The sequence below is a fragment of the Botryllus schlosseri genome, chromosome 8 (genome assembly GCF_051294905.1).
Source record: "Botryllus schlosseri isolate E-star chromosome 8, Bs_hap1, whole genome shotgun sequence".
Classification (NCBI taxonomy): Eukaryota; Metazoa; Chordata; class Ascidiacea; order Stolidobranchia; family Styelidae; genus Botryllus; species Botryllus schlosseri.
In genome coordinates this window covers 4,932,684-4,959,313 of record NC_137243.1, presented here as the reverse complement: position 1 = coordinate 4,959,313, position 26,630 = coordinate 4,932,684, and the positions used below count along the sequence as shown (strand labels likewise).

At 39.8% G+C, this 26,630-nt stretch overlaps 1 protein-coding gene and 1 long non-coding RNA gene across 5 annotated transcripts in view; both read right to left on the bottom strand.

The window, feature by feature from the left end:
* LOC145444730 (uncharacterized) overlaps positions 1 to 26,630 on the bottom strand; it is a 75,938-nt gene that overhangs the window by 23,789 nt on the left and 25,519 nt on the right. The window lies entirely within an intron of this gene.
* On the bottom strand, positions 106 to 22,378 carry LOC145444650 (uncharacterized). Of its 4 annotated transcripts, none has more exons than XM_080322668.1 (19): positions 22,213 to 22,378; positions 21,435 to 21,522; positions 18,153 to 18,206; positions 18,024 to 18,086; positions 17,889 to 17,963; positions 11,274 to 11,336; positions 11,144 to 11,212; positions 10,078 to 10,140; positions 9,941 to 10,015; positions 8,987 to 9,049; positions 8,857 to 8,925; positions 5,857 to 5,919; positions 5,718 to 5,792; positions 4,258 to 4,329; positions 4,124 to 4,195; positions 2,309 to 4,062; positions 2,171 to 2,246; positions 1,266 to 1,394; positions 106 to 294 (listed from the first exon to the last, which is right to left on the bottom strand). In XM_080322668.1, the coding sequence occupies exons 2-16, from the start codon at positions 21,499 to 21,501 to the stop codon at positions 3,974 to 3,976; spliced, it is 1,032 nt and encodes a 343-aa protein (XP_080178794.1). In that variant the 5' UTR covers positions 21,502 to 21,522; positions 22,213 to 22,378; the 3' UTR covers positions 106 to 294; positions 1,266 to 1,394; positions 2,171 to 2,246; positions 2,309 to 3,973. The 4 variants fall into 4 exon arrangements, with proteins under 4 accessions (XP_080178794.1, XP_080178793.1, XP_080178796.1 ...); XM_080322667.1 differs by lacking the exon at positions 8,857 to 8,925 and adding an exon at positions 6,925 to 6,993; XM_080322670.1 differs by lacking the exon at positions 5,718 to 5,792.

The window sequence follows — 26,630 nt, the reverse complement described above, 5'->3', positions numbered from 1 at the left end:
ACCTTCCATGGCTTCGAACTATCATCAATATAATTATTGTATGAGCTACTACCCACACAAACCATGCCCTTCCATATCCCAGCCCAAGCCATTCAATACTCGAGCCATGATGCGTAATCCATTCTTATTCGCAATAATTTCCTGCAGCAAATATTTCAAATCACATACACAGTCATTCCCTATTCTGGCTATAAAACATTTTTGTTAATTTTTACATTTTCAATCTCTAAAACTTCTGGAATAATATTTTGAAATCTTTTCCTTGTCTTCATATTCGAAACGACATCTTTTTTCCTGTCAATATAATTAACATTGAAAGTTTTTCTATGAGTTCATTTATGATGCCGGTGTCATGTAACCATTAGCTCGGATAGGTCGTCTTGAACTATACTGATCCTGTATAGATTATCCAGTAAAGTACACTTTATTGCATGCACGAACACAGTGAACTGCGAACATTTGATTATGATACAGTCTGACAGTTGATTTCCGATCTCTCAATCATGTCTCGAATAGAATAATGTACGTGTACAGTCCAATTGAGAACATTGTGAGGGAAATCAACTGATCGAGATCGAGACGATTGGAAAACGGCTTAGAGCTTCCCAAAAATATCAAGCTTTACGAGGAGATTGTCTTACACCGCGTCTCGCTATCCCCACTGTCGATTCCTTAGTCGCTAAAAAGCATCGTCTGGTAGGTTATCGAGCCTATCGTGCGCAGCTCATGAACAATTGAACATGTATGAAATTGATTATTACGATATTTTTGTTGTATTTGTATATCTTTAATAAAATATTACTTCTTTCGTGATAACTATGCCCGTCGCCCATGTTCGAGAGCACAACGTTGTACTGACGTAAAGATCTAAAAACGTAGTTGCTAAACGTGTGGCCTATGTTGTGTCAATATTCAATTCTTGCGGCTCGGCCTCAAAGAAATTTGAAAAGTGGCCCGCAACCCGTTTTCAGAGCTTAATAATTTCCCTGGCTTAATAACATCATACTTTTTCGTTTAAGTGCAACATTGCTCACTTCATGTACATTATCCGCAGTGAATTTCTCTTTATCTGCTGTTGCGGTGATGAGACTTATTACCTAGCCTTCTGTAAATCTCGCAAAAGTTCTATCAGAACCAGTATCATCTGCTTATTACAAAAACATGTTTAGGCCGTTAAGGTCAGTATAATTTGCAAAATAGAAGTATGAAGAAGATTAATTTACAGCATTTACATGTAAATTTGTAGATAGTTTTGTGCAATTTACCTGTAAAATTGTTCATTTCCACCAAGAGCTTTTCCACACTAGCCACGCGAAACCGGTGAAGCGTAGCATCTTAATTGATTCATATTGCAATAGTAACCGGGTGGACAGTCCAAGTCCGCCGAGCATTCACTGTCTGTGAATACAAAATTTGATATATGTGTGATTTGTAGCCTACAGCAGAGATGTCAAACGTATGGCCCGCGGGACCCCAGGCCTGGCGGAGAGTCGATATTTGCCACGCATTTGTTTTTGAATACAAATTATGATGAGTATAACGTGTATCCTACTCTATTCTATCCATGAAATTCAATCTTTCACCCTTTTTTTTGATGTCGTAGCTCAAAATAGTAGTCCGTTACATTATATATTATGTATCAGACTTGGAAACTAGATAATTCTTGTTGTCAAATTAGATAGATTAGAGCAAAATGCCGGTAATCTAATTCTAATCTAATTTCATAAAAATGCTACAAGAGAGAGAACAGTATAGTGCGAAACGAACCAAGCTTGCCGCAGACATTTGCCATTCTCTTGCTTATGAGAACGAACTCTGGCTTGACACGAACCGAACTTGATTCGATTTCCAAGTTTTCGTGAATGCAGTACTTCTAATTCTAGTCTAATTTGTAAACAACTGAGTGGCTATAATTCGAACTGTAGTCTAATTTGGAAAATTTTCTCGTTTGTCCAACTCGGTTCTGTATAGGCTTGATAATGAAACATTCCACTGAAAAACAATAATACGGATTTCGAGGTAACATTTTTTGATCATTTGACCGGTCCGGCCTGCAAGCGATTCACAGGATTGTATCCGACACACTGCCCAAAATTGAGTTTGAAATCCCAGTTCTACATGTGACATATCTATATTCTATATATTGCATCGGTTCGACTATCTGTATTACTTGCCTGGATAGCACTCATGCCTAGTGTCGACGCAAATATAACCGGGAGGACAGTCCATGGATTCTTCGCAAATATCTACAATAGGAGAACAATTTCGAAAGTGGTGTGAAAGAATCAAACTCAGCGGCTGTACTCACCTGCTTGGCAAGTGCGTCGATCGGTGTGACAAATGTAGGAAGGCGGACAGTCCGTATCTGCATCGCATACATCTGTGAAACATGCGGACATCACATTATTTCTAAACGTATCGGTTTGACTAACGCAGTGATTTTCAACGTGTGGGATGGCACGCACCTGTGCGATTGACAAAATTGCAGTGCGGATGAAAATTGTGCATATTTACTGGAATGCACGTGAGTATAGTGGTTCCCTATCTTTAAGGTTACCATACGTCATCATTTAGGAGGATTTGTCCTCCTTTTTAAGGAAATTGAAAATGTCCTCCGAGGTCTCCCATATGTCCTCCTTTTGGCAATTCGTCCTCTCTTACAGCTTTTGGAGCTAGGATAATGGAAAGTGTCAACTGAAAATCGGCATACATGACGTAAAATAGGTAACACGGACGTTCAAGCGGGTCATTCGGGACTCGAATGAAAGTGAGGACCTTTTTTTCATTTTTTTTTCTAGTCAACACCACAAAATTACCGTAAAAAGTGGGTAAATCGAGAGTCGAGTCAAAGGGATGACCTTTATTTTAGTCAACACATCAAGATTTTCAGTAAATATTACAGAATCAGCTGTTTTCAATTTCGATCAACTAACTTTTAAGATTTGGTAAAAGTGTCCCCCTTTCCCGATTCCAAAATGTGGTGACCTGTCTAACTTTCGTCCTTGCGATGTATTTGTATAAACTTGTTGTATTTACGAACAGCCGCTGTAATCGTAGATTTTGCTATAATTTTGTCTCGCACCAGTGCGGGCGAATTAATATTTACGCACTAATATTATTGCAATTGAATAGTATATTGTATATTCAAATTGAGATGAACCCGAATATTTTCGGCTGACACTCGTCAGGTGTATCATTGATAAACCGCAGGGTTGAAATGTCTCGAGTCGTAATTTTTGTTGACTCGACTTCACTCGATTCATTATCTTAAAAAATAGAAAATGACTTGACTCGACTCGAGTCAATTTGCGCATTAACAGAACTTGCATTCGAATCATTGCGCACGACTCGACCAAGTAACATGACTAGAGACATTCTGTATGACTTATTATTCAATTCTCTGACATCAGGACCGGTAATTGAAAAATAGGCCAAGAAACTGTCCTTTATCTGTTTGAATGTTTAGAGTCAGAAAAATTAGTATATTAGGAATCCGGGGCTTTCGATACCACCCGATATAGCCGACGTATACGATATGGGATGGTTGGAGCCCTCGAAATAGTCGGTTCAACAGCTATAGTACGTAGATATAGATCATTGTTACGGTATGAATGTTCTGATGATGATGATCGCCGATCGTAAAAATACTGCAACACGATGTGGTCCTGGATAAAGATATATTTGGTCCGTATATGACAGGGATTGGAAGCCTATTTCGTCAAAGGAGCTATATTTACCATATATTTCTAATTGTGAATTTCAATCCACTATGACGTCAAAATTGAATATGCGTGACGTCATGACTTAGAGAAAAATAAAAAAACATGTTTGTATTACATTGATTTTTGTTTTAAACACAGCCTTAATAAGTCTCCTCCTTTTCTTTTTGCGTAATGATTTTCGGTTCGTTTGTGCGGATGAAATTTTTCGACAAAAAAAAAGTGCGGATAGTTCTCGTAAAGGTTGAAAACCGCTAGACTGGCTTATACTTGCCTGGACGGCATTGGTTTGCCGATTGGCATACGTATAGAGGTGGACAATCTCTGTTCCACTTGCAAGGATCTATAAAACGCAAAATTTATGATATGATAATGAGATCTAGCGAATGCTTCCAATAACTTACTCGGAAAACATCTTTCTTTGTTCGTATTACAAACGTACTTTTCCGGGCAATCTGCATCGTTACCGCAATTTCCTTTAAAAACACAAATTGGTTATTTTGCTAGGTGAACTTAGTCATCGCCTTTGTGTACTTGCCTGGCTCGCATTCCAATCTTCTAGGGTTGCAAATGTAACCGTGCAAGCAATCCGCGTTGTTCCCGCATTCGCCTAAATATGCTCATTTTATCTATTTGAAAAGATGGGTTATCCGAAACTTGGTGTAGCTTGCCGGTATGGCATACGCCTTTATCGACGTTACAAATAAAGAATTCGGGACAGTCCACGTTACTCTTGCACCCTGCTGTAACATACATATATCAACAATTATGCTATGGTATGCACTATAAGGCGGGCAGTCCTGACTTTGTTTGTGATTAATGCATTGGTCCGTTTTACACAGGAGATCAAAGTTTGAATACAGTGGTTCCAGATCTTTTTTCTTCATTCCCACTTACAATTTTTTCCGTGTCCTCACAACCTAAAACCCCTCCTATCCAACCCTTAAAATGCTTCCTCCAATAAAATTCGATAAGCCTTTCTTTAGTAAGGACTTTCAATTGATGTAAGTTAAGACGCCCCAGGATTGACAGTGACGGCCATGTTCAGAAAACCAATGATTGTGGCAGTTGCTCATAATTTTTGTAAGAGCAAACGTGAATCTGAGGTTGAGGTGACTATATGGTCGTATTTTCTTTTAACTTTGGTCATTACGTTTTATCAAACTTTAAGTGATATGGTCGATGTCACGGACAAGCTATTTTCTTATTTTAGGGCACCCGAGACACATGGTACGTCTGACAGTAGACATAAGCAGTCGCAACTACGGTGTACTTCTTGTTTACCGGTAATACGCAAACTTTTGCGAAAGATTTATTGCACGTCATGCTGCTCGTGCTAAACGTGTTTGCGACCCCAATATTGGTTATCTCAAGTTCAATATTAGTTTTTGTGAACAAGACGCCATAAAATTAGCGACGCATACTGTACAGAACAGTGAACTGGAAACCGTAATCGTGGTGTTATGCCTACGTACGTGTGTATTGCATATACTGTATGTATTTAATTTGCGAATTCGTCTGTTCCCCACCAAAAATCCCTGAATTCCCCACCGGTTGGCAACTACTGTTCTAATAAAACAGTAGTTCAAACAGGGCAGGTCGGAGTTGATGGTGATAAGTATGTTTAGTCGTGTTGCCATTCCAAGATTGCATTAATTGAATTGTTGTTGTTGTTTATATCACTTGATGGTTTCTTGCATCACGGTCAAGGATTGTGTAAAAAGAAATGGACGATGGTCAATCATGACATACAGAAATGACAGCTAGGAAATAAGATTTCATCGCGAAAAGACAATGCAAGACTCAAATATCGACAATAGCGATTACAAGATAACACGAATTCAGTGGTGGCAATATTCTGATCACTGAGGAGGGTTGTAAGACAGAAATTGGCTTGTAATTCGACACATTTCGCAACGAGGAATCTAAGATGAAATGCAATGCTTACCGACCTCATTGATAGGGAATCACTGACTTAGAATTATATCTTTAACTTGCCTTCAGATTTAATACATTGCCGATCATCTGAGCATTTGTATCCAGGAGCGCAGTCACTATCGCTAACACATTCACCTATATACCAAGAAGAACGGTCATCATTTTGAAAACAAGACTTGAAGAATCCCTTGCAACTTACCTGCCACACAGCTTCCCCCTACGCAAACGAAACCACCCGGACAGTCCAGACTAGTCTTGCATCCTATAAAAGCAGCGCCACTTTGAAACTGACGGATCAAAAATCCGTTTAATCAGTGTATCCCAAGGCTATGCAATCCAAGTATCGAAGACCCCCTAACTCCTCCTACTCCCGACAAAAAGCTGCTCGGTCATATGCACACTGCACAGTCACTACATTGTCGCGTAGACTTTTTGTGTCGCTCTAAATTAGGGTTACCATACGTCCTCCTTAAGATGGATTTGACTTCCTTTTTCGGGAAATTTAAAATGTCCTCCGAGGACGCCCATATGCCCTCGTTTCTGGCAATTCGTCCTCCTTTACGGCTTTCAGGCTAATAGACAGCGTCAACTGAAAATCGGCATAAGTGACGCGAAATAGGGAATGCGGACGTCATTTGGGAATCGTATCCTACCAAGATTAGCAGTAAATATTTTAAAATAAGCTGTTTTCAATTTCGGTAAACTAACTTTTATGGTTTTTAAAAAGTGCCTTCTCCGGATTCCAAAATACGGCAAACCTAATCTAAATTATTGACAGCCGTTATGTACGCTGTGTCAGAGTCACATTTTTGTACGAAAACTAGGTCCGACACAATCAGTGAAAACAGTCGTCCAAGGCAATTTCTCTTCCAAATCATCTAACTTCGTTTTGATGCGATATGCGCTTAAAACTTCATAGTCCTCGCTATACCCGCGATTGAATGTGTGTTCACTGTTCATGTTCATAGCTCACATTTAATAAGGGGCACTGAATATTTAGTCTCTTCGTTGTTTGATTGACTGCTTGTCTAGTTAGAAAACTCGATGCTGCATAACAATGAACATATGTGGAGAGCGTTGATGACGTTTTTCGATTGAATGCGTCTTGTGCGACCGCGAACGACGGGATCACATATTTATTTATTCACGACTTTGGTGCAAAGAGTTAGTTATTAATTTACGGATTTCCCCATAGTCTATACCGCCCATGTATACTCTCAGCGCCCACTTTCAGAACCACTGGTTTAAATTATGCGGCTATACGTACCTGCTAGGACGCATTCTAGGCCCTTGCATTCGTAGCCTGGCGGGCAGTCAGTATCGTCCACGCACGATCCTGCAGTAAAAAGTGGTCATTTCGAAATGAGTTTTATCCAATGACGTATAGTTATACTTGCCTTTCACGCAGCTTCCTTCGACGCAAACGAACCCAGAAGAGCAGTCCGCACTGCTTTCGCATCCTGTAAAATCAGTAATATTATCGCCGTGAGACTCGCAGATCACAGCCTTTTAGGACTGTACTTTCCAACCTTCTTCAGTTCGCGACCCAATTTTGATGCAAGTTATATTGTGCGACCCACAATGAAATGTGACAAAAGGGAATGTAAAACAAATCAAGAAGAAGAAAAGAAACGCAATTTACTATCAATGCGAAAGTTGAGCTTTCATATTAACTATTATCAGATTCAGTCAAGGCTTGATCCAAGCTTGATTTTCCTACTGGACAATATCCATAAATACCTAAAACTACTGTACATCTATTTTAGAGCAACCGCTACGTGCAAGATTGTCAGCATTCCGAACTTTTATTTATATTTATGCCTATAAAATTGATATCATATCAAATATAAGATTGCTGGCATTCCATAACAGCTAAAAGAAAATTACTGTAATATTTCGAAATGCTTAGCGATCCATTGGTAGCGAAACACTGCCTTAGAATTCTATCTTTAACTTGCCTTCAGATTGAATACATTGCCGATCATCTGAGCATTTGTAGCCTGGAGCGCAGTCACTATCGCTAACACATTCACCTATACCAAGAAGAACGGTCATCATTTTGAAAACAAGACTTGAAGAATCCCATGCAACTTACCTGCTACACAGCTTCCCTCTACGCAAACGAAACCAGGCGCACAGTCCAGACTGGTCTTACATCCTATAAAAGCAGCATCACTTCGAAACTGGCGGATCAAAAATCCGTTTTATCAGGGTATCACAATGCTATGCAATCCATTATCAAAGACCCCCTAACTCCTCCCACTCCCGGCAAAAAGCTGCTTAGTCATATGCACACTGCACACTTCACAGTGCACACTGCACAGGCACTACATTGTCGCGTAGACATTTTTTGTTGATCTAAATTAGGGTTACCATACGTCCTCCTTCAGATGGATTTGTCTTGCTTTTTCAAGAAATCTAAAATGTCCTCCGAGGACGCCTAAATGCCATCCTTTTTGACAATTCGACCTCCTTTAGAGCTTTTAGGCTAATGGACAGGGTCAACTGAAAATCGGCATAAGTGACGCGAAATAGGGAATGCGGACGTCATTTGGGCATCGTATCACACCAAGATTTGCAGTAAATATTTTAAAATAAACTGTTTTCAATTTCGGTAAACTAACTTTTATGGTTTTTAAAAAGTGCCTTCTCCGGATTCCAAAATACGGCAAACCTAATCTAAATTATTGACAGCCGTTATGTACGCTGTGTCAGAGTCACATTTTTGTACGAAAACTAGGTCTGACACAATCAGTGAAAACAGTCGTCCAAGGCAATTTCTCTTCCAAATCATCTAACTTCGTTTTGATGCGATATGCGCTTAAAACTTCATCGTCCTCGCTATACCTGCGTTTTAATGTGTGTTCACTGTTCATGTTCATAGCTCGCGTTTAATAAGGGGCACTGAATAATTAGTCTCTTCTTTGTTTGATTGACTGCTTGCTTAGTTAGAAAACCCGACGTTGCATAACAATGAACAGATGTGGAGAGTGTTGGTGACGCTTTTCGATTGAATGCGCCTTGTGCGACCGCGAACGACGTGATCACATATATATAAATCACGACTTAGTTGCAAAGATATATAGTTATTAATTAATTATTAATTAACAGATTTCCCCCTTACTCCATACCACCCATGTTTACTCTCAGCGCCCCCATTCAGAACCACTGATGGTTTAAATTATGCGGCTATACGTGCCTGCTGGGACGCATTCCAGGCCCTTGCATTCGTAGCCTGGCGGGCAGTCAGTATTGTCCACGCACGATCCTGCAGTGAAAAGTGGTTATTTCGAAATGAAATTTATCGAATGACGTATAGCTATACTTGCCTTCCACACAGCTTCCATCGACGCAAACGAACCCAGAAGCGCAGTCTGTACTGCTTGTGCAACCTATAAAATCAGTAATATTATCACCGGTAACCTCGCAGATCACAATCCTTTAGGACGGTACTTTCCAACCTTTTTCAGTTCGCGACCCAATTTTTTCACAAGTTTTATTGTTCGACCCATTATTGTATTGTATTGATAAGGTACGACAGTGGTGCTTATAGCCTTATGAGGCTTTGGTGCTCCACGACAATGGCAATTTCAACAGCACAGTTGTAATTTACACAGTTCAATGCATTTTTGCATGACGATTTTTTTGCACTCTCTCTTCACGAATGAGTCTCTCTCTCTTCCACGCACCTTCCTTCATTGGATCATTGCTGCCGGCTTTCAAGCTCGGCTCACTGCACTTTCTGGGCTTTTCAAGTCACCGCAATCGCAGTGAGGTCGGCGATGAGGAGCCCAGATAAACCTCCGACACATAGAAACTTGGTACAGCCGAGACTCGAACCAACAACCATCGGGTGTCGTGACGGTGTCGCTTTGCACACTGCGCCACCCGCTTCCCAATGCGACCCATAATGAAATGTGACAAATGGAATGTAAAACAAATCAATGAGAAAAGAAACGCAATTTATTATCAATGCGAAAGCTGAGCTTACATATTAACCATTATCAGATTCAGTCTAGGCTTGATCTAGGCATGATTTTATTACTGGACAATATCCAGAAATACCTAAAACTAATGTACATATATTCTAGACCAACCGCCACACGCAAGATTGTCAGCATTCCGAAGTTTTATCTTTATTTATGCCTATAAAATTGCTATCATATCAAATAAAAGATAGCTGACATTCCATAACAACCAAAAGAAAATTACTGTGATAGTTAGAAATGCTTAGCGACCTATTGGTAGGGAAACACTGCCTTAGAATTATATCTTTAACTTGCCTTCAGATTCAATACATTGCCGATCATCTGAGCATGTGTAGCCAGGAGCGCAGTCACTATCGCTAACACATTCACCTATACCAAGAAGAACGGTCATCATTTTGAAAACAAGACTTGAAGAATCCCTTGCAACTTACCTGCTACACAGCTTCCCCCTACGCAAACGAAACCAGGCGCACAGTCCAGACTAGTCTTGCATCCTATAAAAGCAGCACCACTTCGAAACTGGCGGATCAAAAATCCGTTTTATCAGGGTATCACAATGCTATGCAATCCATTATCAAAGACCCTCTAACTCCTCCCACTCCCGGCAAAAAGCTGCTTAGTCATATGCACACTGCACAGGCACTACATTGTCGCGTAGACATTTTTTGTTGATCTAAATTAGGGTTACCATACGTCCTCCTTAAGATGGATTTGTCTTCCTTTTTCAGGAAATTTAAAATGTCCTCCGAGGACGCCTAAATGCCATCCTTTTTGACAATTCGACCCCCTTTAGAGCTTTTAGGCTAATGGACAGGGTCAACTGAAAATCGGCATAAGTGACGCGAAATAGGGAATGCGGACGTCATTTGGGCATCGTATCACACCAAGATTTGCAGTAAATATTTTAAAATCAGTTTTTTTCAATTTCGGTAAGCTAATTTTATGGTTTTTAAAAAGTGCCCTCTCCGGATTCCAAAATACGGTAACCCTAATCTAAATTATTGACAGCCGTTAAGTACGCTATGTCAGAGTCACATTTTTGTACGAAAAGTAGGTCAGACACAATCAGTGAAAACAGTCGTCCAAGGCAATTTCTCTCCAAATTATCTAACTTCGTTTTGATGCGATATGCGCTTAAAACTTTATCGTCCTCGCTATACCTGTGCTTGAATGTGTGGTCACTGTTCATGTTCATAGCTCGCGTTTAATAAGTGGACCTGAATAATTAGTCTGCTCGTTGTTTGATTAATTGCTTGTTTAGTTAGAAAACTCGATTCTGCATAACAATGAACATATGTGGAGAGCGTTGATGACGTTTTTCGATTGATTGCGCCTTGTGTGACATCGAACGACGTGATCACATATATTTATAAATCACGACTTTGGTGCAAAGAGATATCTATCAATTTACGGATTTTCCCATAGTCCATACCGCCCATGTTTTCTCTCAGCGCCCACTTTCAAAACCACTGGTTTAAATTATGCGGATATACGTGCCTGCTGGGACGCATTCCAGGCCCTTGCATTCGTAGCCTGGCGGGCAGTCAGTATCGTCCGCGCACGATCCTGCAGTAAAAAGTGGTCATTTCGAAATGAGTTTTATAATATGACGTATAGCTATACTTGCCTTTTACACAGCTTCCTTCGACGCAAACGAACCCAGAAGCGCAGTCCTTACTGGTTTTGCATCCTATAAAATCAGAAATATTATCGCCGTGAAACGCACACATCACACGAATCCGTGAAAACTGCGGTTCCCAGACTGTGGTACGCGAAACGCTTGTGAGTGGTTACGCGAAGAGTTCGGCGGGTTTTAATTGTATTTAGTATGCAATTTCCCTCCTGCTGCATTAGTTAAGTCCATGTTGTAAATACACGATATCACAATTACTTCATATGTGCAACATGTATACTCGTCGGTGTTATTGTAATTGTAGTGGCAGATTCACAACAGCTATTACGAAGTAACTGGTGGGATCGGCCAACTATTGGCTACTAGGCCGTAATGGACTAATTCATAAGTATAGAAAGCAGGATAAATTTTACCATGTCGAAATGAACGCAGAATACATAAGTATGAATTCATCGCAATCGAAAAGCGAGGAGAATGTTTTCCACATCCTTGCGTTTCGAATGAAACTTTTCAACGTGACCATGAGACCCAGCCTGTTATAGTGGCACATTGATTCGGAACACGCAAAAAGTAGAATCGACATGAAAGTATGAGCAAGGTTTCTCGCTCGGTCTCATTGTTCTTTGTTTAGTAAGACCAAGAGAGAGAGAGAGAAGGGGGCATTCGTTTTCGCCTGCACCATCGAGATACTTTGACGACGGAGATGCGGTCACCTAGTCTGCAAGCCCGTGTTTTTCTCCTCCATGCTATCCGTGGATGCAGAGAGCCTAGCAGGATAGCCGCGGATACCAGTTTTCGAGTCTTTGGTCTGACCCGGTCGAGGATCGAACCCACGACCTACCGATCAAGAAGCTGGACGCGTCACCTTTACATTACCTCGCTCGGTAAGAGCCCGAACTGTCTGATTGAGTCTGGACATGATCTCGGACGTGCTAAACGGTGTTTTAAACGAAGGCCTTTTTAAAAGATAAATATTTTTTTACTTGTATAATTATGTGAATACTGTCCAAAAACATGTTGTATGAACCTATACGGACGACGATTACCACTCGATATCGCCGACGTATACGACATGGGATGGTCGGTACCCTCGACATAGTCGGTTCAACAGATATAGTACATAGATGTAGATCATAGGTACGGAATAAATGTTCTGATGATGATGATCGCCGGCCGTAAAAATGCTGCAAGACGATGTAGTCCTCGTTAAAGATATTTTGGGTCCATATATCACAGTGGTTGAAAGCCTATTTCGTCAAAGGAGCTATATTGACCCGATATTTTCAATTGTGAATATCAATTCAGTATGACGTCACAATTGAATATGTGTGACGTCATGGCTTAGAAAAAATTTAAAAAATAAAATAAAATAAATGTTTTAAACAAGGGCTTTGTTTAAAACATGTTTATTTTAAATTGATTTTTGTTATAAACACAACCCTAGCTATGAGTAATGTTATACCCGGGATGTACAATTATACAAGCTAGTGCAGAAGAAACTGCAGTCTATAATGACTCGAGTCATGACTCAACTCAACTCAGACTCGAGTCGCAATTTTTTGGCGACTTGACTTGACTCGAGTCATTTTCTTAAAAATGAAAAATGACTCGACTCTAGTCAATTTATGTATTGACTCGACTTGTACTCGAGTCATTGCGCATAACTCGGACCAAGTCATATGACTCGAGACTGGGTCTACCAAGACAGACATTTCATAGTTATTTCGAAGAATAGTAAGTTATCCCACTATTATCATTTCGTCTATCAGTACTGGTACTTGAAAATGCTACCAGAAACTGTTAAAAGTGAGGAAAATCACTATATTATGAATACGAAGCATTCGATATCTCTGAGCAGAGTTGTAAAAAGTGGGTTTCATATGACATTAACTCGGAACTGAACAGTCAACATAATGACTTGGACTCGGACTCAAGTCAAAACACTATGACTCGGACTCGATCAGGGCTGCGGAGTGGGTAAATTTTATCAACTACTCCAACTACGACTCCAACTCCACATATTTTCAATATACCGACTCCGACTCCAACAGTATTACCAATTTACTTCGAAAATTATATGCCACATTGACGTTTAAATGACTATCTTATAACCATTAAACATATGCAAACATATGATTAACGATGACATGGAAAATTATTTTATTAGGGCACAGCTCAAATTATTCACTATGCAATTAACATGAAAGAATGCCTTTCTAAATATCCTTCCTTTTCCATATTTTATAAGTTTTCATAACATGGACTCTCTATAGTATCCTAATATATGTATGAATCATTCAAACATGACATATATCCAATCCTGTATAATTAAGATGTAGATAAAACAATCGAACTGTAGCTCTTGTGTATGAGTCAGGAACTAATACAGAGATGCAACCTACTAATTTTCTGATTACACACTATACTGATTACAAGCACACACACTCTCACTACTAATAAACATTGGTCAGAAACAAAATTAAGGAAGTGCATATGGTGAAATGGCATATGTCTCTAGCTTACATGCACTTACTCAAGTCTTCATGGACTTGGACATGCAGTCTTTCTTAATCATTTGTTCGAGTCAAACAGCTAAGCTACACTACAAATATTTTTAATTTTGTCAAGTGGGAGGCAGCGTTTCGTTATAATTTTATCATTTTTACAATTTTACAAAACCCGACGATGCATTTACTCTGTCACAGTATCATGGTATAATTCCAAAAATTGCATCAATTTGTGACTGCATCGCGAAGATTATTTTCCTTTATGCAACTGAATTGTAATTTGCAAATATGTCCAATTTTATCTATATCACTAGTGCCCAACCTTGTCGGCCAAAGGGCCACATGAGATTTACGAACAATTGCGCGGGCCACTTGAATATTCATGACCATTTTTTATGCGTCCGATATGAGCAAACCGAATTAGGTAACGCTGAAAATAATACTTATATTACGACGCTTTAAAATTGATTACAATTATGTCATGAAAACTCTGTATGCCACTGTGCAGTGTGAATTCATTTGACAAGGACAGGATTATTCGGCGTTTAGACATAGCAATATCGAAGGTTTCGGTGAACATGCCTCTATAATTTTGTGCAAATGTTACATCGCCACCAATCTCGCTGCGAGATCACAAGCGAAGTCGCATGTTGGACGACACGTTATCTCCCAATTGCGAATATAGTTGGACTCAATTCTGTAACTTACTCGTATTTATAATTTTCAGGAGGGGCTCCAATACTAAATGCAAGAAATCGAGTGACAATATATCATGCGAAGTGCTAAGAAAAGTTTCAAGTCAAATAAATCTGCTATGAACTATTCTACTTCATTGTTAATGTCATATACGAAGATCTGCGATAAATGTGGCTGGCCCCTCGTTACGCCAATGCGTCGGAACTGATGTTTTAGTCATCATCAAATTTCGCGGTCAGGCTAATCAAATTTTGGTTGGCCTTGCAATATTACCTGACGTTATAACTAATTTTGAGAATTACCTCGCGGACCACACAAAACCTTCTCGCGGGTGACGAGTCGGCCGCCCTGATATATATCGTTACTAAATGGCTGTGATTGATGATACATAAAAATCCTATTTTAGTTATTATTAGTAATTTAAAGATACCTTTGAAAGCAATTGTTTTCATAATAAAGAAGTTGGAGTCGGAGTCCGACTCCAGTCAGTGTATTTTCCACGATTCCGACACCAGCCACTATCGTCTTCACGACTCCGACTCCATTAAGCGAAAATTTGCCAAACGCCGACTCCGACTCCACAGCCCTGGACTCGACACTCTGTTCCGTGACTTGGACTCGGACTTGACTCGGTGGTGAATTGAAAATGACTCGAATTGACACTAGTCAAAACTATAAAAGTGAGATTGACTAGTGACTCGGAACCTTGTGACTTGGTTACAACCCTGAGAAACAGTTACAGCAATCACATTAAATTGTGTTGTGTTGCCATCAATGTTCCCTCTAAGCTGCGCACGTGCGCAAATGCGCAGCGCTGAAACGGTCTCTGCGCACAGAAAATCTACGCTGCGCACAAAAAATCAGAAATGATGTTTTTTTACAGTTGTTGCGCACTGTTGTCCAATGGACCACGCAGGCGCGCAGACTCGTGAAAATTAGGATGGAACATTGCCAGGGCCATTGTTATCACTGAAGTCTGAAACCGAGGTACAAGTGCTTCCCGCAAAGGTAACTATTGCGCTCCGTGAAGAAATGAGAATTCACAATCACCTGCGCCTCACGGAAGATATTTTTTTAGTATGGCCTCGTACACGTGAGCAATACTGATATCATTTCAATAGCGCATTATTTTCTGGGAATGGCGAAATAACATGGTTTAACAAAGTTATAAATAACAATGGGCTAGCTCGAAGTTAATCTGCGAGAAACTAACGAATAATAGTCTTCTCCGCGTGGCATGAACATTGCGTAAGATTTACTCAGGGCCAGACTTGAACAACTAGAAAATTTTCAGATTTTCTGAATTAGATTAGAATTAGAATTAGAACTCCACAGTTTTTCTCTAATTAGATTAGAATTAGAATTAGAACTACATAGTTTTTCCAAATTAGATTAGAATTAGAATTAGAGCTACACAGCTTTTTCCAAATTAGATTAGAATTAGAATTAGAGCTACTAAGCTTTTTCCAATTTAGATTAGAATTAGAATTAGAGGTACTCAGTTCCCAAAAACTTGGAAATTGAATGGAATTGTATATGGGAAATGAATACAGCAAAATTCAGTTCATATCAAATCACAATGCGTGGTGCAAAAGACGGTCAGGCGATAAGCGCCACATTTTTTGTTTAATAAACAACAATAGTGCATTCCCATACCCATGAGAATTGTTAACTTCTCTACACCAAGCTTGGCTCGATTTTTACTATACTTTAATGAAATATTACTTCTTTTATGGTAACCATGGGCATCGCCAATGTTAGTCAGAACGGCGATGTATTAACGTAAAGTTTCAAAAACTAGAATGTTGTTCGCAGACTACAAGCTACTCTAGCAGGCTATTATTCGTCATAATATCTACTATGACTGCGCGGTGTAAGTAAGGCGATGGCGGCTTGGCACTGGATTTCCCGGCGCAAGAGGAGATATTCTTGTTAACTCACTGCAATAGTGCAATATGCCTCGGACAAAGAGGCATTTTCACGAAAACAATAATTAGATTAGAACTAGAATTAGAGAATAGGGACATTTCACAAATTAGATTAGAATTAGAATTAGAACATAAGAACATTTCACAAATTAGATTAGAATTAGAATTAGAGCATCGAAACGTTTCACAAATTAGATTAGAATTAGAATACTGGCATTTTGCTCTAATTTAGTGAAATTAAACAACTAGAATCATTTAGTTGTCCAAGTCTGCTCAGGACCGTAGCTTTCGCACCCCAAACCCCCCTATTGGAGGGGTCGAGCTCGAAGGGGGTCCAAAATTATTTCGAGAATTAACATAAATCATGGTGTGTTTTTTTGAAATTGTTCAGGATTTTTTTTCGCGCTACGCGCGTTTTATTATTGTAAGATATCTGATTATTGGGTACCCTTTCCCAACAAAAATTAGGCATGATTTATAGAAATGGGCAGTTGGGCGTCGGCCATTACTGCACCATGACGCGCCAAGACATATGAAATTAAAGGCTATGTAACATGCGACTCCAAGAATTTCGCCAGAACGATCAGCAGCGAGAAAACCTTGGGCGAAAAAGACTGCCCCGGTGCTGACCGAAAACTTCGATATATACAAATATATGTGTAATTGTCCATGTCCAATGTCCATAGGCGCCTAAATGGATGGCGCCGAATCGTCCTGTCCTGGCGATCCGAGTCCCACAACAAGATAAATGCCATATCGAGGGACCATTATTTTCCAGTTAAGAAATACCAATTTGAAATCGTGTACGTCTTTTACTTTAGTACGTTTTGGCGATTTCCATATCTTTTGACATAGCAGATAGGGGGTCACGAAATAGCATCATGTAACGAAGTCATTATATCAACGGGTACGCCCGAAGATGTTTTATTATTACTTAGAAGGCCTATTTATTTCAATACACCTCACTGGATCAGCTCTACCGGTAAATCTGATTATGTGAGCAGGGAGAGGATAAAAATTAATAGCAATATATATGCGATTCCCGATCATATTGGCCGACGCAATCATGAATTATAGAAATTTTTCGCGCTTCGCGCGTTAAGGGACGCTAATACTAAATGGGCACCCAAATGTACATGATAAGTACCGGATGAAGCCTAGAGCCGTAGGGGGGTCTGGGGGGCGAAGCCCCCCAGTAGTTAGTTTTATCACCCTATTGGAGGGTGGTTATACGCACTGTTGTCCGAGGGCCTGCGCAGTGAGTTGGCGTGTTTGCGCAGACTCTTGAAAAATTAGAGGGAACATTGGTTGCCATGCATTGGTGGTATCACTTAGTAATAACGATATAATACCTAATACATGCCGGTACATTTGAGTAAAATAAATCATTCAGGATCCAGGTGGTACACAGTATAGTAAAAAACAAATAGGTGATACGCGGTCGCAAAAAGTTTGAGAAACACTGCGTTAAAACTTGCCTGTAGATTCAACACATTGCAAATTGTCCGTGCATTCGTAGCCAGATGGACAATCGGCATCACTCTCACATTGACCTATAAACAAGAGCGAAAATCATATAGAAAAAAAAGTGCACCTCACTCCTAGCGACTTGCCTAGTAGACAGCTTCCGTCGACGCAAACGGAACCAGCCGCACAGTCCGCATCGCTCTCACATGCTAAAAAGTAGTAATTCGTCGCTGTGAAACTGGTAAAATCCAATAAAATGATATAGTTGTACGTACCTACAGATTTAACACATTGCAGGTTGTATCCAGGCGGGCAAGAAGGACATTGAACTGTAATAATAAGGGGGTGCCATCATCGAAGTGCTCATTTTTGTCTCGTTTACGAAAGAAGGGCGCGGTGACGATGCATCTCACCAGCAGAGCATGGTATGGTGTGGAAGTATGGTATGGTATGGAACGGAATTTCGGTATGGAATATGGAAAAGTGCAAGTATGGTATGGTATGGAAATTTCCAAGTATGGTATGGTTTCACACATCCCATACTTTGGCTATTTTGCCAGAACCATGGCAATGATCAAATCGATTGCATACCTCAGAAAATCGTTCAGTGACAAGTCTATGCTCACATCTTAAAGTGCGACCAAGACTCGCCCACCCTGTATGAAGACAAAGAAGTTGTGCAACTCTCATATGAAGCAAAATAATATTAACGATTCGTTAATTTTGAGGTTACTAAAGTAATGACTGTTCTTAGTGTACTTTTTGATGCTGAATCCAAAACCGTTATTCGTTTTCTTCAATCAGGTCTGGTTTTTCGGCAAATTTACGTTTGAATTTTAAAAAACATCAGCTTTCAGCGTCTTGCAATTGAGATTAGTCACGTCATAAAAATGATTTAGCAATAAAGTTTAGATGAAAAGTTTAGAAAATTTCTTAATTATGACGAAGACCATTCCCTATAGTATACTTCCAAGATGTTTCAGGATTAATATCAGCTTTCGGCATAGTCTACAGTTCCGCAGAACGCCGATTTTCTTTTGGGACTCATCTCTTAGGAGTTTGAAGGCAGTATTACTACATAATATCATTGGTTCTGTTGCTGTTGGACAACTGGACATTCAGTGAATCTCACTGGATGCTCCGAAGACATGAAATTCCTTTTGAGACCTCTTCAGTGTAGCCAACACAAATGAAAAATATGTGGTAACTTGAAGATGATTTCGATACTTCTTGAGTCACAGGCCGGTTACAAAATATCCATTTTTGTGTCTGTGGAACTCGGGGGCTGATGATCACCACTATTCACTAATTAGCTGGCCACACTGAACAAGTTCTACACCTGGTATTAAAAATGTTAGATTTGCTTATTCAGTTGCTCCACAAAATATTCTTTTGCCACCTCTTCACATTAAACTTGGTCTCTTAAGATCTATACCAGGGCACTTGATAAAGATGGCCCAATCTCAGTTCTTACAAATTAACTTTCCCCGTATCTCTGAAGCGAAGCTATGATCAGAGGAGTCTTTGATAGGCCACATATCTGTGAACTGATCAAAACGGATGTTTCACTGCACACGCGGGTGCAGTAGAAAAAAGACCATGGAATGCTTTTCGGGTAGTAATTTAAAACTTTTCTGGAAATCATAGAACTCCTGATTACGAAGCGCAGGTCAAAGAGCTGCTTGAAAGCTTTCAATCCCTTGGACCCATGAAATCGGAAGATGTACTTTCCGAGTTCTCATTAGGATTACTTTCCAGTCAAGAGTGGTAATTAAAGCGATGAACAAGGAGAGAGATTCCACCCCAAGACCTTCACCAGAAATTAGTTTCATTGTATACAATAATGATCAAAGCTAGCATAATTGAATATATGAACAAGAAAAAACTTGATCTGATTGAAAAAACTCGTTGCATTTTTTAGATTAGAGCAAAAAATTGTTTCAGAAACAGTTAAAACATCTTTGACCTCTGAAAACTAATTTTCAAACGCAGCACAGTTTATTACTCCAATCTGAATATAATAAAGTTGACTGATATTCGACCGCTGTCGCGTTACAGCTTGCATTTCGCTTATCGGTTCAACGAATTATTTCGTTTACAGTAACTTCCATTCCGTAAACTACCAATAGCAGTTTGTAAATTTTAGACTCTGTGAATGTAGCAGTTACATGAATAATAATATCAATTTGTTGAACTTAAAAGTCAGTTCCTTCGCTTTGCTCGGATTATCATCACACAACATCTATTTGACATAAGCATCATTGTAACTCAAAATATGTATAGCTTTGTCTCGCAGCAGCGCCACGCGATGCCGGCCACCAGCACGAATTGTAATTTGCAACTTCAATAAATCTGATGATCTCTGATAAAAGAATGGAGAGCCTGATGTTGGCGAATGAATCTAATGAGTATATGACCCTCACATTGGCGAAGGAATCACACAATCGATACGCTGTCACAAAAACCGTATAGTGATTGTAGCGATGTGAAATTGTATTCTAAGATATATTCTAGCAGAACAATACTTCTGTTTTATGTACTTTTGGTAGATGATACCTCCATATTACTTCTAGCAGCGCGTTGCCACACTAGTGTTACATGTCATGATCTTTTGTTGAGATTCCAGAATAACCCCGTATATATTTTACGTTCAGTCTTCGATGATTAGCCAGTCTACATCGTTGACATATGACACAAAGAAATTGAGGATAGAATTGGTGCATCGGGCTGTTCAAATGGATAATTTCGTCCAAAATAATCGGAATGTAAACGTCAGAAATTTCCACGCATCAAAAATATATTGCTATCTGAAAGGTTGGGCAACTGGGAATTGGGAGAGTATGGAAAAAGTATCAAATATGTTATGAAAGATTTTTGCTATGGTATGGAAAATTGTAAGTGTGGTACGGAACGATTGAGTCAGGTATGGAGTATGAAAATTTCTCATTGCATTCCATCATACTATACCATGCCCCGCTCACAAGTCACACGAACCGAACTTGTCATTCACTACAGGTCCGATTGCCTGATGTCAGAAGTTTCCAGAACGCGTATTTAATTGGGCATTTGCCGCGTCTTGTAACCTTATTGGTCTTCGCCAACACATTACCATCATAGTTTTTGTTGTTATTGGTTCAGCATTCATGGTGTTTTGACATCTATATGGTCATATGTCATTTTACATCAGGCTGATATTCCTTATTATTATTTCCGGCTCTAACAATTTATAGTCCTCATGGTTAATGAATTACTCAATAGTTTTGGTTTAAATTTCGTAGCTATTGTATTTTTTTTATCAATCCAGTGTTATTTGTTTGGCAAGTCTAGTGTATCGTCTGGAACCTCGGGTGGCAAACTGGGCTGGAGAATTTAAACGGCCATTTCAGACTCAATATAGTTTGCAAAAACTGAATCGTCCCGTATTCACGGAAACGAGGCGTCGACTCCTGTCATTCTGTGAAGCTAATTCATAGGCAGACACAAAAGTCGTCCGTCGTTCCTGATTGATTGTATCGCCGGAATCCGTAACGCCACACTTGAAGGTTGTATTTGCTTACCATCCTCTGCCTCTGTGAGGTGTACGAGCACGACTGCTAAAACAACGGCGGCGTATATCGATTTCATTGTTGATCGATTCTTCTGAATCTGCAAAAGCCTCATCGTTACCAAAAACCTGATGATTGCCAACGATTTGCTCAATTTTATGGCGGACTGTCGGGTCTCATTGGGTCTGCTGTACTGGCAGGGGTTTGGTTTTTTGTTTGCGGTATTCATGGTGTTTGTTGATTCCGGAGCTGTGACACCGGTTACCCTTACACAGATGAGATGGCGAGGAGGAGCCTAGATAAACCTCCAATACTTGATAAGGAATTCTGGAGTCGACCTCGGTCGGAATCGAACCCACAGCGCATTGGTGTTGCCGATTGGCAGGGGTAAATCTTAAATTATGCTGCCCGTGAACGCAGACAACTACAATTGATATCGGCGGATCATAGGCCAACACATGCGGCTGCGGGTATCTGGTTAACCGCAGTAAAATAAGCTTGTTGGGCTGAAATAGTCCAAGGAAGAAATATATAGCAAATGCTTGATTACTGAATTATATACAATTTGGGTTAGCATCAGTACACCCGATAGGTATGATTAGCTATACCATACCGCGTGTAGAGAAGTCGAAGTATAAGCACAACGGTAACATATTATACGCGACTCATTTCCTAACATTCCGACTACTGAATTGTCAGCGTGAACGAACATACTTCAACGTAACACAAAATCACTGGTAAACCATATGATAAGACATTGTAGACTGAGTAACGGTTTGATATCACTTACGCGGATAGCTCAAATGCAATCTTTCCTGTTGGTCTTGAGAACGTACTGTTGCCTAGTGACCATATACGAGACAGTGAACAACTGAACATTGTTGTCGCTAATCACGACGCTATTACTGATTTTACATTTCCTGTTCGGAGAGTGCCTTGCTGCTTCTTTGCTGCTAACATCGACCCTTATTTTCGTCGAAGACAGACTGCCTGACATTCCCAACAAGTTGCGAGGCAGAATACCCTTTCACAATATATGAGATTGACTCGTCCGTCAAAGCAAGATATTCATCTTGTGATATGGTATGTAGAATGCTCGCTGAGATATTTGTTCCACCATTGATTAGAAATCACCGAATGTCTATGGTTGTAATGAGCTCGCATCAAACACATAGATCAGTGGTTCTCAACCTTTTTGTCTTCATTCCCCACTCTTTTCCGATTTATTCCGAGTCTTCACTCCTAACTATACCCAAAACTCCTATATACCCTCTAAAATAGGATTACCATATTTTGAGATCCTAAAAAGAGGACACTTCTTTTAAATTCTAACAGCTCCACGAAAACTGGTGATTTTGAAAATTGAAAAAAAGAGGACAAATTCCCAAAAAAGAGGACATTTAGGCGTCCTCCGAGGACACGTTCAATTTATAATTTTCGAAACATACATTCCAGAACAGTTAACTGGTAACAGTAATCGCGCATGTGTCTCCGTAAGTATGTAGACTATGATGTATCATAGTTTAAAAAATGCATCTATTCCCCACCAGAAACCATTAAATTCCCCACCAGGGGGAAATTCCCCACCGGTTGGGAACCACTGACAGAGATGATATATTTTTATATTATTGTCGAAGCCCAACTGATAGTAGATTAGAAAACGGTGAATAATTAAGATATACGTATTCTGTCACGTACGTAGGCTACAACAACGTATTTTGGATTTTGAATGATATTTGAGGTAAAGTTGAAAACCCAAATTCATATTCTGTTCTTTCCCCACATCCTGCATGGAATGGTAAATGATTCGATACGGCGGTTGGAGAAACTATGTATATACGATTACGACGTATTTGAGATTTGTTATATTTTACGCTATTGTCATATCATTAGTTAAAATTTCAGCAGAGTCGTGTTTTGTATACTATCTTCATTACAGTTATAACTTTCCGCTCCTTCTCGACGCTGTCTGCGCCTAATATTTTCAAAACCGGAAATAGAGTCGCAGTCACAGCAGCCTAATTGAACGCAGCATTCTGATTCACATTACCAATGTCAGAACGAATGGCTATGAGCAGCTTGTTGCTACATTGTCTCGACGCTGTCTGTGCCCAATATTTTCAAAACAGGAAATAGAGTCGCAGTCACAGTAGCCTAATTGAACGCGTCATTCTAATTCACATTACCAATGTCAGAACGAATGCCTATAAGCGGCTTTGTTGCTACATTGACTCGTTTCTAGAATATTCATTTCTATCTTTATTTTTCACTTCAATTAATGAGCCGCCAACAATTGAATACCGTTTGTTTGCTTGTATTATACATGGTTTCTGTCGGCTACAATCGTCATTTACACCACCCGTAGCTGCCGACTTGTAGCACGGCTCACTTCTAGGCTTTGTAAGACACCGCTAACGCGGATGAGATGGCGAGGTGGAGCCTAGTTTAACCTGGAGTCGACCTCGGCCGGACTCGAACCCACAAAACCTATTTATTGGTGATGTAGCTGTGGGTTATACCACTACGCTATCTCGCCACTGCGATTGAGTATCGTCGTCCTGAAGCAGCGGTTCTCAACCGGGGGTCCGCGGACCCCTAGGGGTCCGCGAAGCAATTTCAGGGGGTCCGCGAGACCTCTAAATTTTTTAAATGGTTGATAACGTGATTTTTATTTTATTTTTTAATTTGAGAAAGCATGAGGCAGTTTCACATCACAACTGCTAAAACCTCATGACTCATATCATCATAGTAATCGTCTGACACGAACTATCATAGTGTGGAAATTCATTCTCACTGCCAATTTTCCAATAACCTGCTGATACAAACATATTGCTGTTTAGAGACGTTTTGTTGGGGTTTGTGGAGAAATAAAAATATGACGATAGTGACGTCAATCAGGGTGACTTCGTAATGTCTGCGAAACCTTCTCAATTTAAAGTTGTCAGTCTCATCAAATTAGTGAACAGTCGTTTGAAATAAAAATTTCCGAAGTATTTCCCTAATTTGTCGCAATGCTGGGATTGAAACCTCGCCACGAAATCCTTTCTATCCTGTGATATACATAACCACGATTTGAACAGCTTCTTGGAGGTGCAGAACTTCAATATACAATTGAATAGTATATTCATATTGAAATGAACCCGAATATTTTCGGCTGACACTCGTCATAAATCGGACAATGATATACCTGCTCTTAAAGCTCGGCTATCAGATTTGGCGCATTCTTATTGCGGATGACCTATCGACCAGGCTGACGCTTTGATGAACAAGGATTGTTTCGTTGCTATCAAAGCATTACGCTCCAACCCCAAAATTCATATCACCAGTTATATTGGTATGCGACCTTGTTTTATTAATGTTCAAGTGTTCATGGTCGAAAATGTTTGTTTGTAAATATATATGTAAACCCGAACAGAACAAGTCGTTTCATGACAGTCTTTCTCACGTTGGAAAACTTGTATCCATTCCTTGGCGCATAAAATTTGTCTATACTTTTACATTAGGATTTCACTTTGACGGTAGAAAATCTCTGCGGGCCGAATCCGGCCCGCGGTCCGTATGTTGCCCATCCATGCGCTAGATGCTGGACGTGATATGTTCATAAACGATAAGTTTCTTTTTGGTGCCATAAATTTTGCGATCAAACCAAAAGTATCGTCGGAAGCGTTTTGCGTTAGTATTGCATTAGCCTTCATCTATCTCTGCGGAAATGGTTTTCGGCATTCCTCGTTCATATCAAAACGAAGACGCAGATTTTCAAGACACGTCCACGTACTTCAAGAAATACAGCAGGAAAATAGATTTGAAATAATATAAGTCTACCAATTTCTACATAAATAGTATGATGTTATTTTCAAGAAAAATCATTATTTTGCTGTTTGTCACAGGCATACAGTTCATATTTGCACAAGACAGATGAAGGTTGCACCATAACAGAGCTAAAATTGAACTAAGACTTGAGGGGGTCCGCGAGGGTTCGTGACGGTCAAAAGGGGTCCGCAAAGCCAAAAAGGTTGAGAACCACTGTCCTGAAGCATATAAGCGTGCGGACAATGATAACTTCTCTGCATACCGCATATACCACTAAAGTTATCCTTGGGATTAAGGCAGACTCTTGACGCTAATGGTCATAGGTAGGATATGCTAAGACAGAGGTTGTCAAACTTCTTAGTGTACGACTCAAATCTGAGCGTCATTAACATCTCGCGACCCAAGCCTCATACATCGAAAGAAATGTATTTCTAATGTTAGTATTCTACGTTAATGGGCATTAATGAAATAGAGAAGGTGCAGACAACCGGGTAAGGTAACTGTTTCTATTTGTATGTATGGATGATGATGAATGGGTATACCGAATCAACCTATCACGTTCCGAAACTTATGCTACAAACTTATTGCGTTTTGCAAATTTGACGAAGATTCAGTTTTAGTAATGGTCCTATTTGTTCAACTTATATAATTAAGTCCATATCTTTCGTATACTAAATTTCGCATGCCTCTTGAAATTATTAATCGTAGGGATGGTGTGAACGTGAGGTTCACGTTCGCGTTCTGTGTGTGAACCTCGGAAATTTAGAGGTTCACGTTCACAAACGAACCTGGGTAGGTTCTGCACTGTGAACCTTTTTCATATATTACAATTTTCACATCATTATAACATATTTTGCCATTCTATGCATGGCGTTGGCAGTATAATAAATCAACACTGAAGCTGCATGCACCTTGACAATCTCAAAAATGTTACCTCCTTTGTTACAAAAGTTTTCTCGAAATATTCAGCTTTCTGTTGGTGAATATTTAGTGACGCTCTCTTCCGTGAGCTTGACCCGCAATCGCACCACAACATCAAGAGCGAAATACGCTACATGTATAGGTTATAGTAAGCGAGTGATGCTTATCCAACCAATCAATGAAATTGATATCGTTGTCGGATGTAAACATCTATAGCAAGCCTACGGTGTCCATCTTGATGTCATGTTTTTTTTGTTTATTTAATAATAAAAACCAAATCCGTGCGATTGGGGTGTTGTTATAACTTGTTAATGGGGTAATATCGGTAGCAAGCATAGAAAGAAACCCGTTTTACGCTCTGCTTAATATCAGCGTAGCAACACTCAGACGCCGAATACATTGTCCGGTCTTTCATAGACCGTTAAGGCGTAAGCATACATGTATATTCCCTTGCAAGTCCTCGTTGAAATTGTTGGC

Coding starts and splice junctions, on each gene's coding strand:
- LOC145444650 (XM_080322668.1), bottom strand. CDS start 21,501: ATGAAATCGATATACGCCGCCGTTGTTTTAGCAGTCGTGCTCGTACAC. Junction 10,141..11,143: donor CCTGGAATGCGTCCCAGCAG/GCACGTATATCC, acceptor CTGCTTTTATAG/GATGCAAGACTAGTCTGGAC. Junction 4,196..4,257: donor AAGATTGGAATGCGAGCCAG/GCAAGTACACAA, acceptor GTGTTTTTAAAG/GAAATTGCGGTAACGATGCA.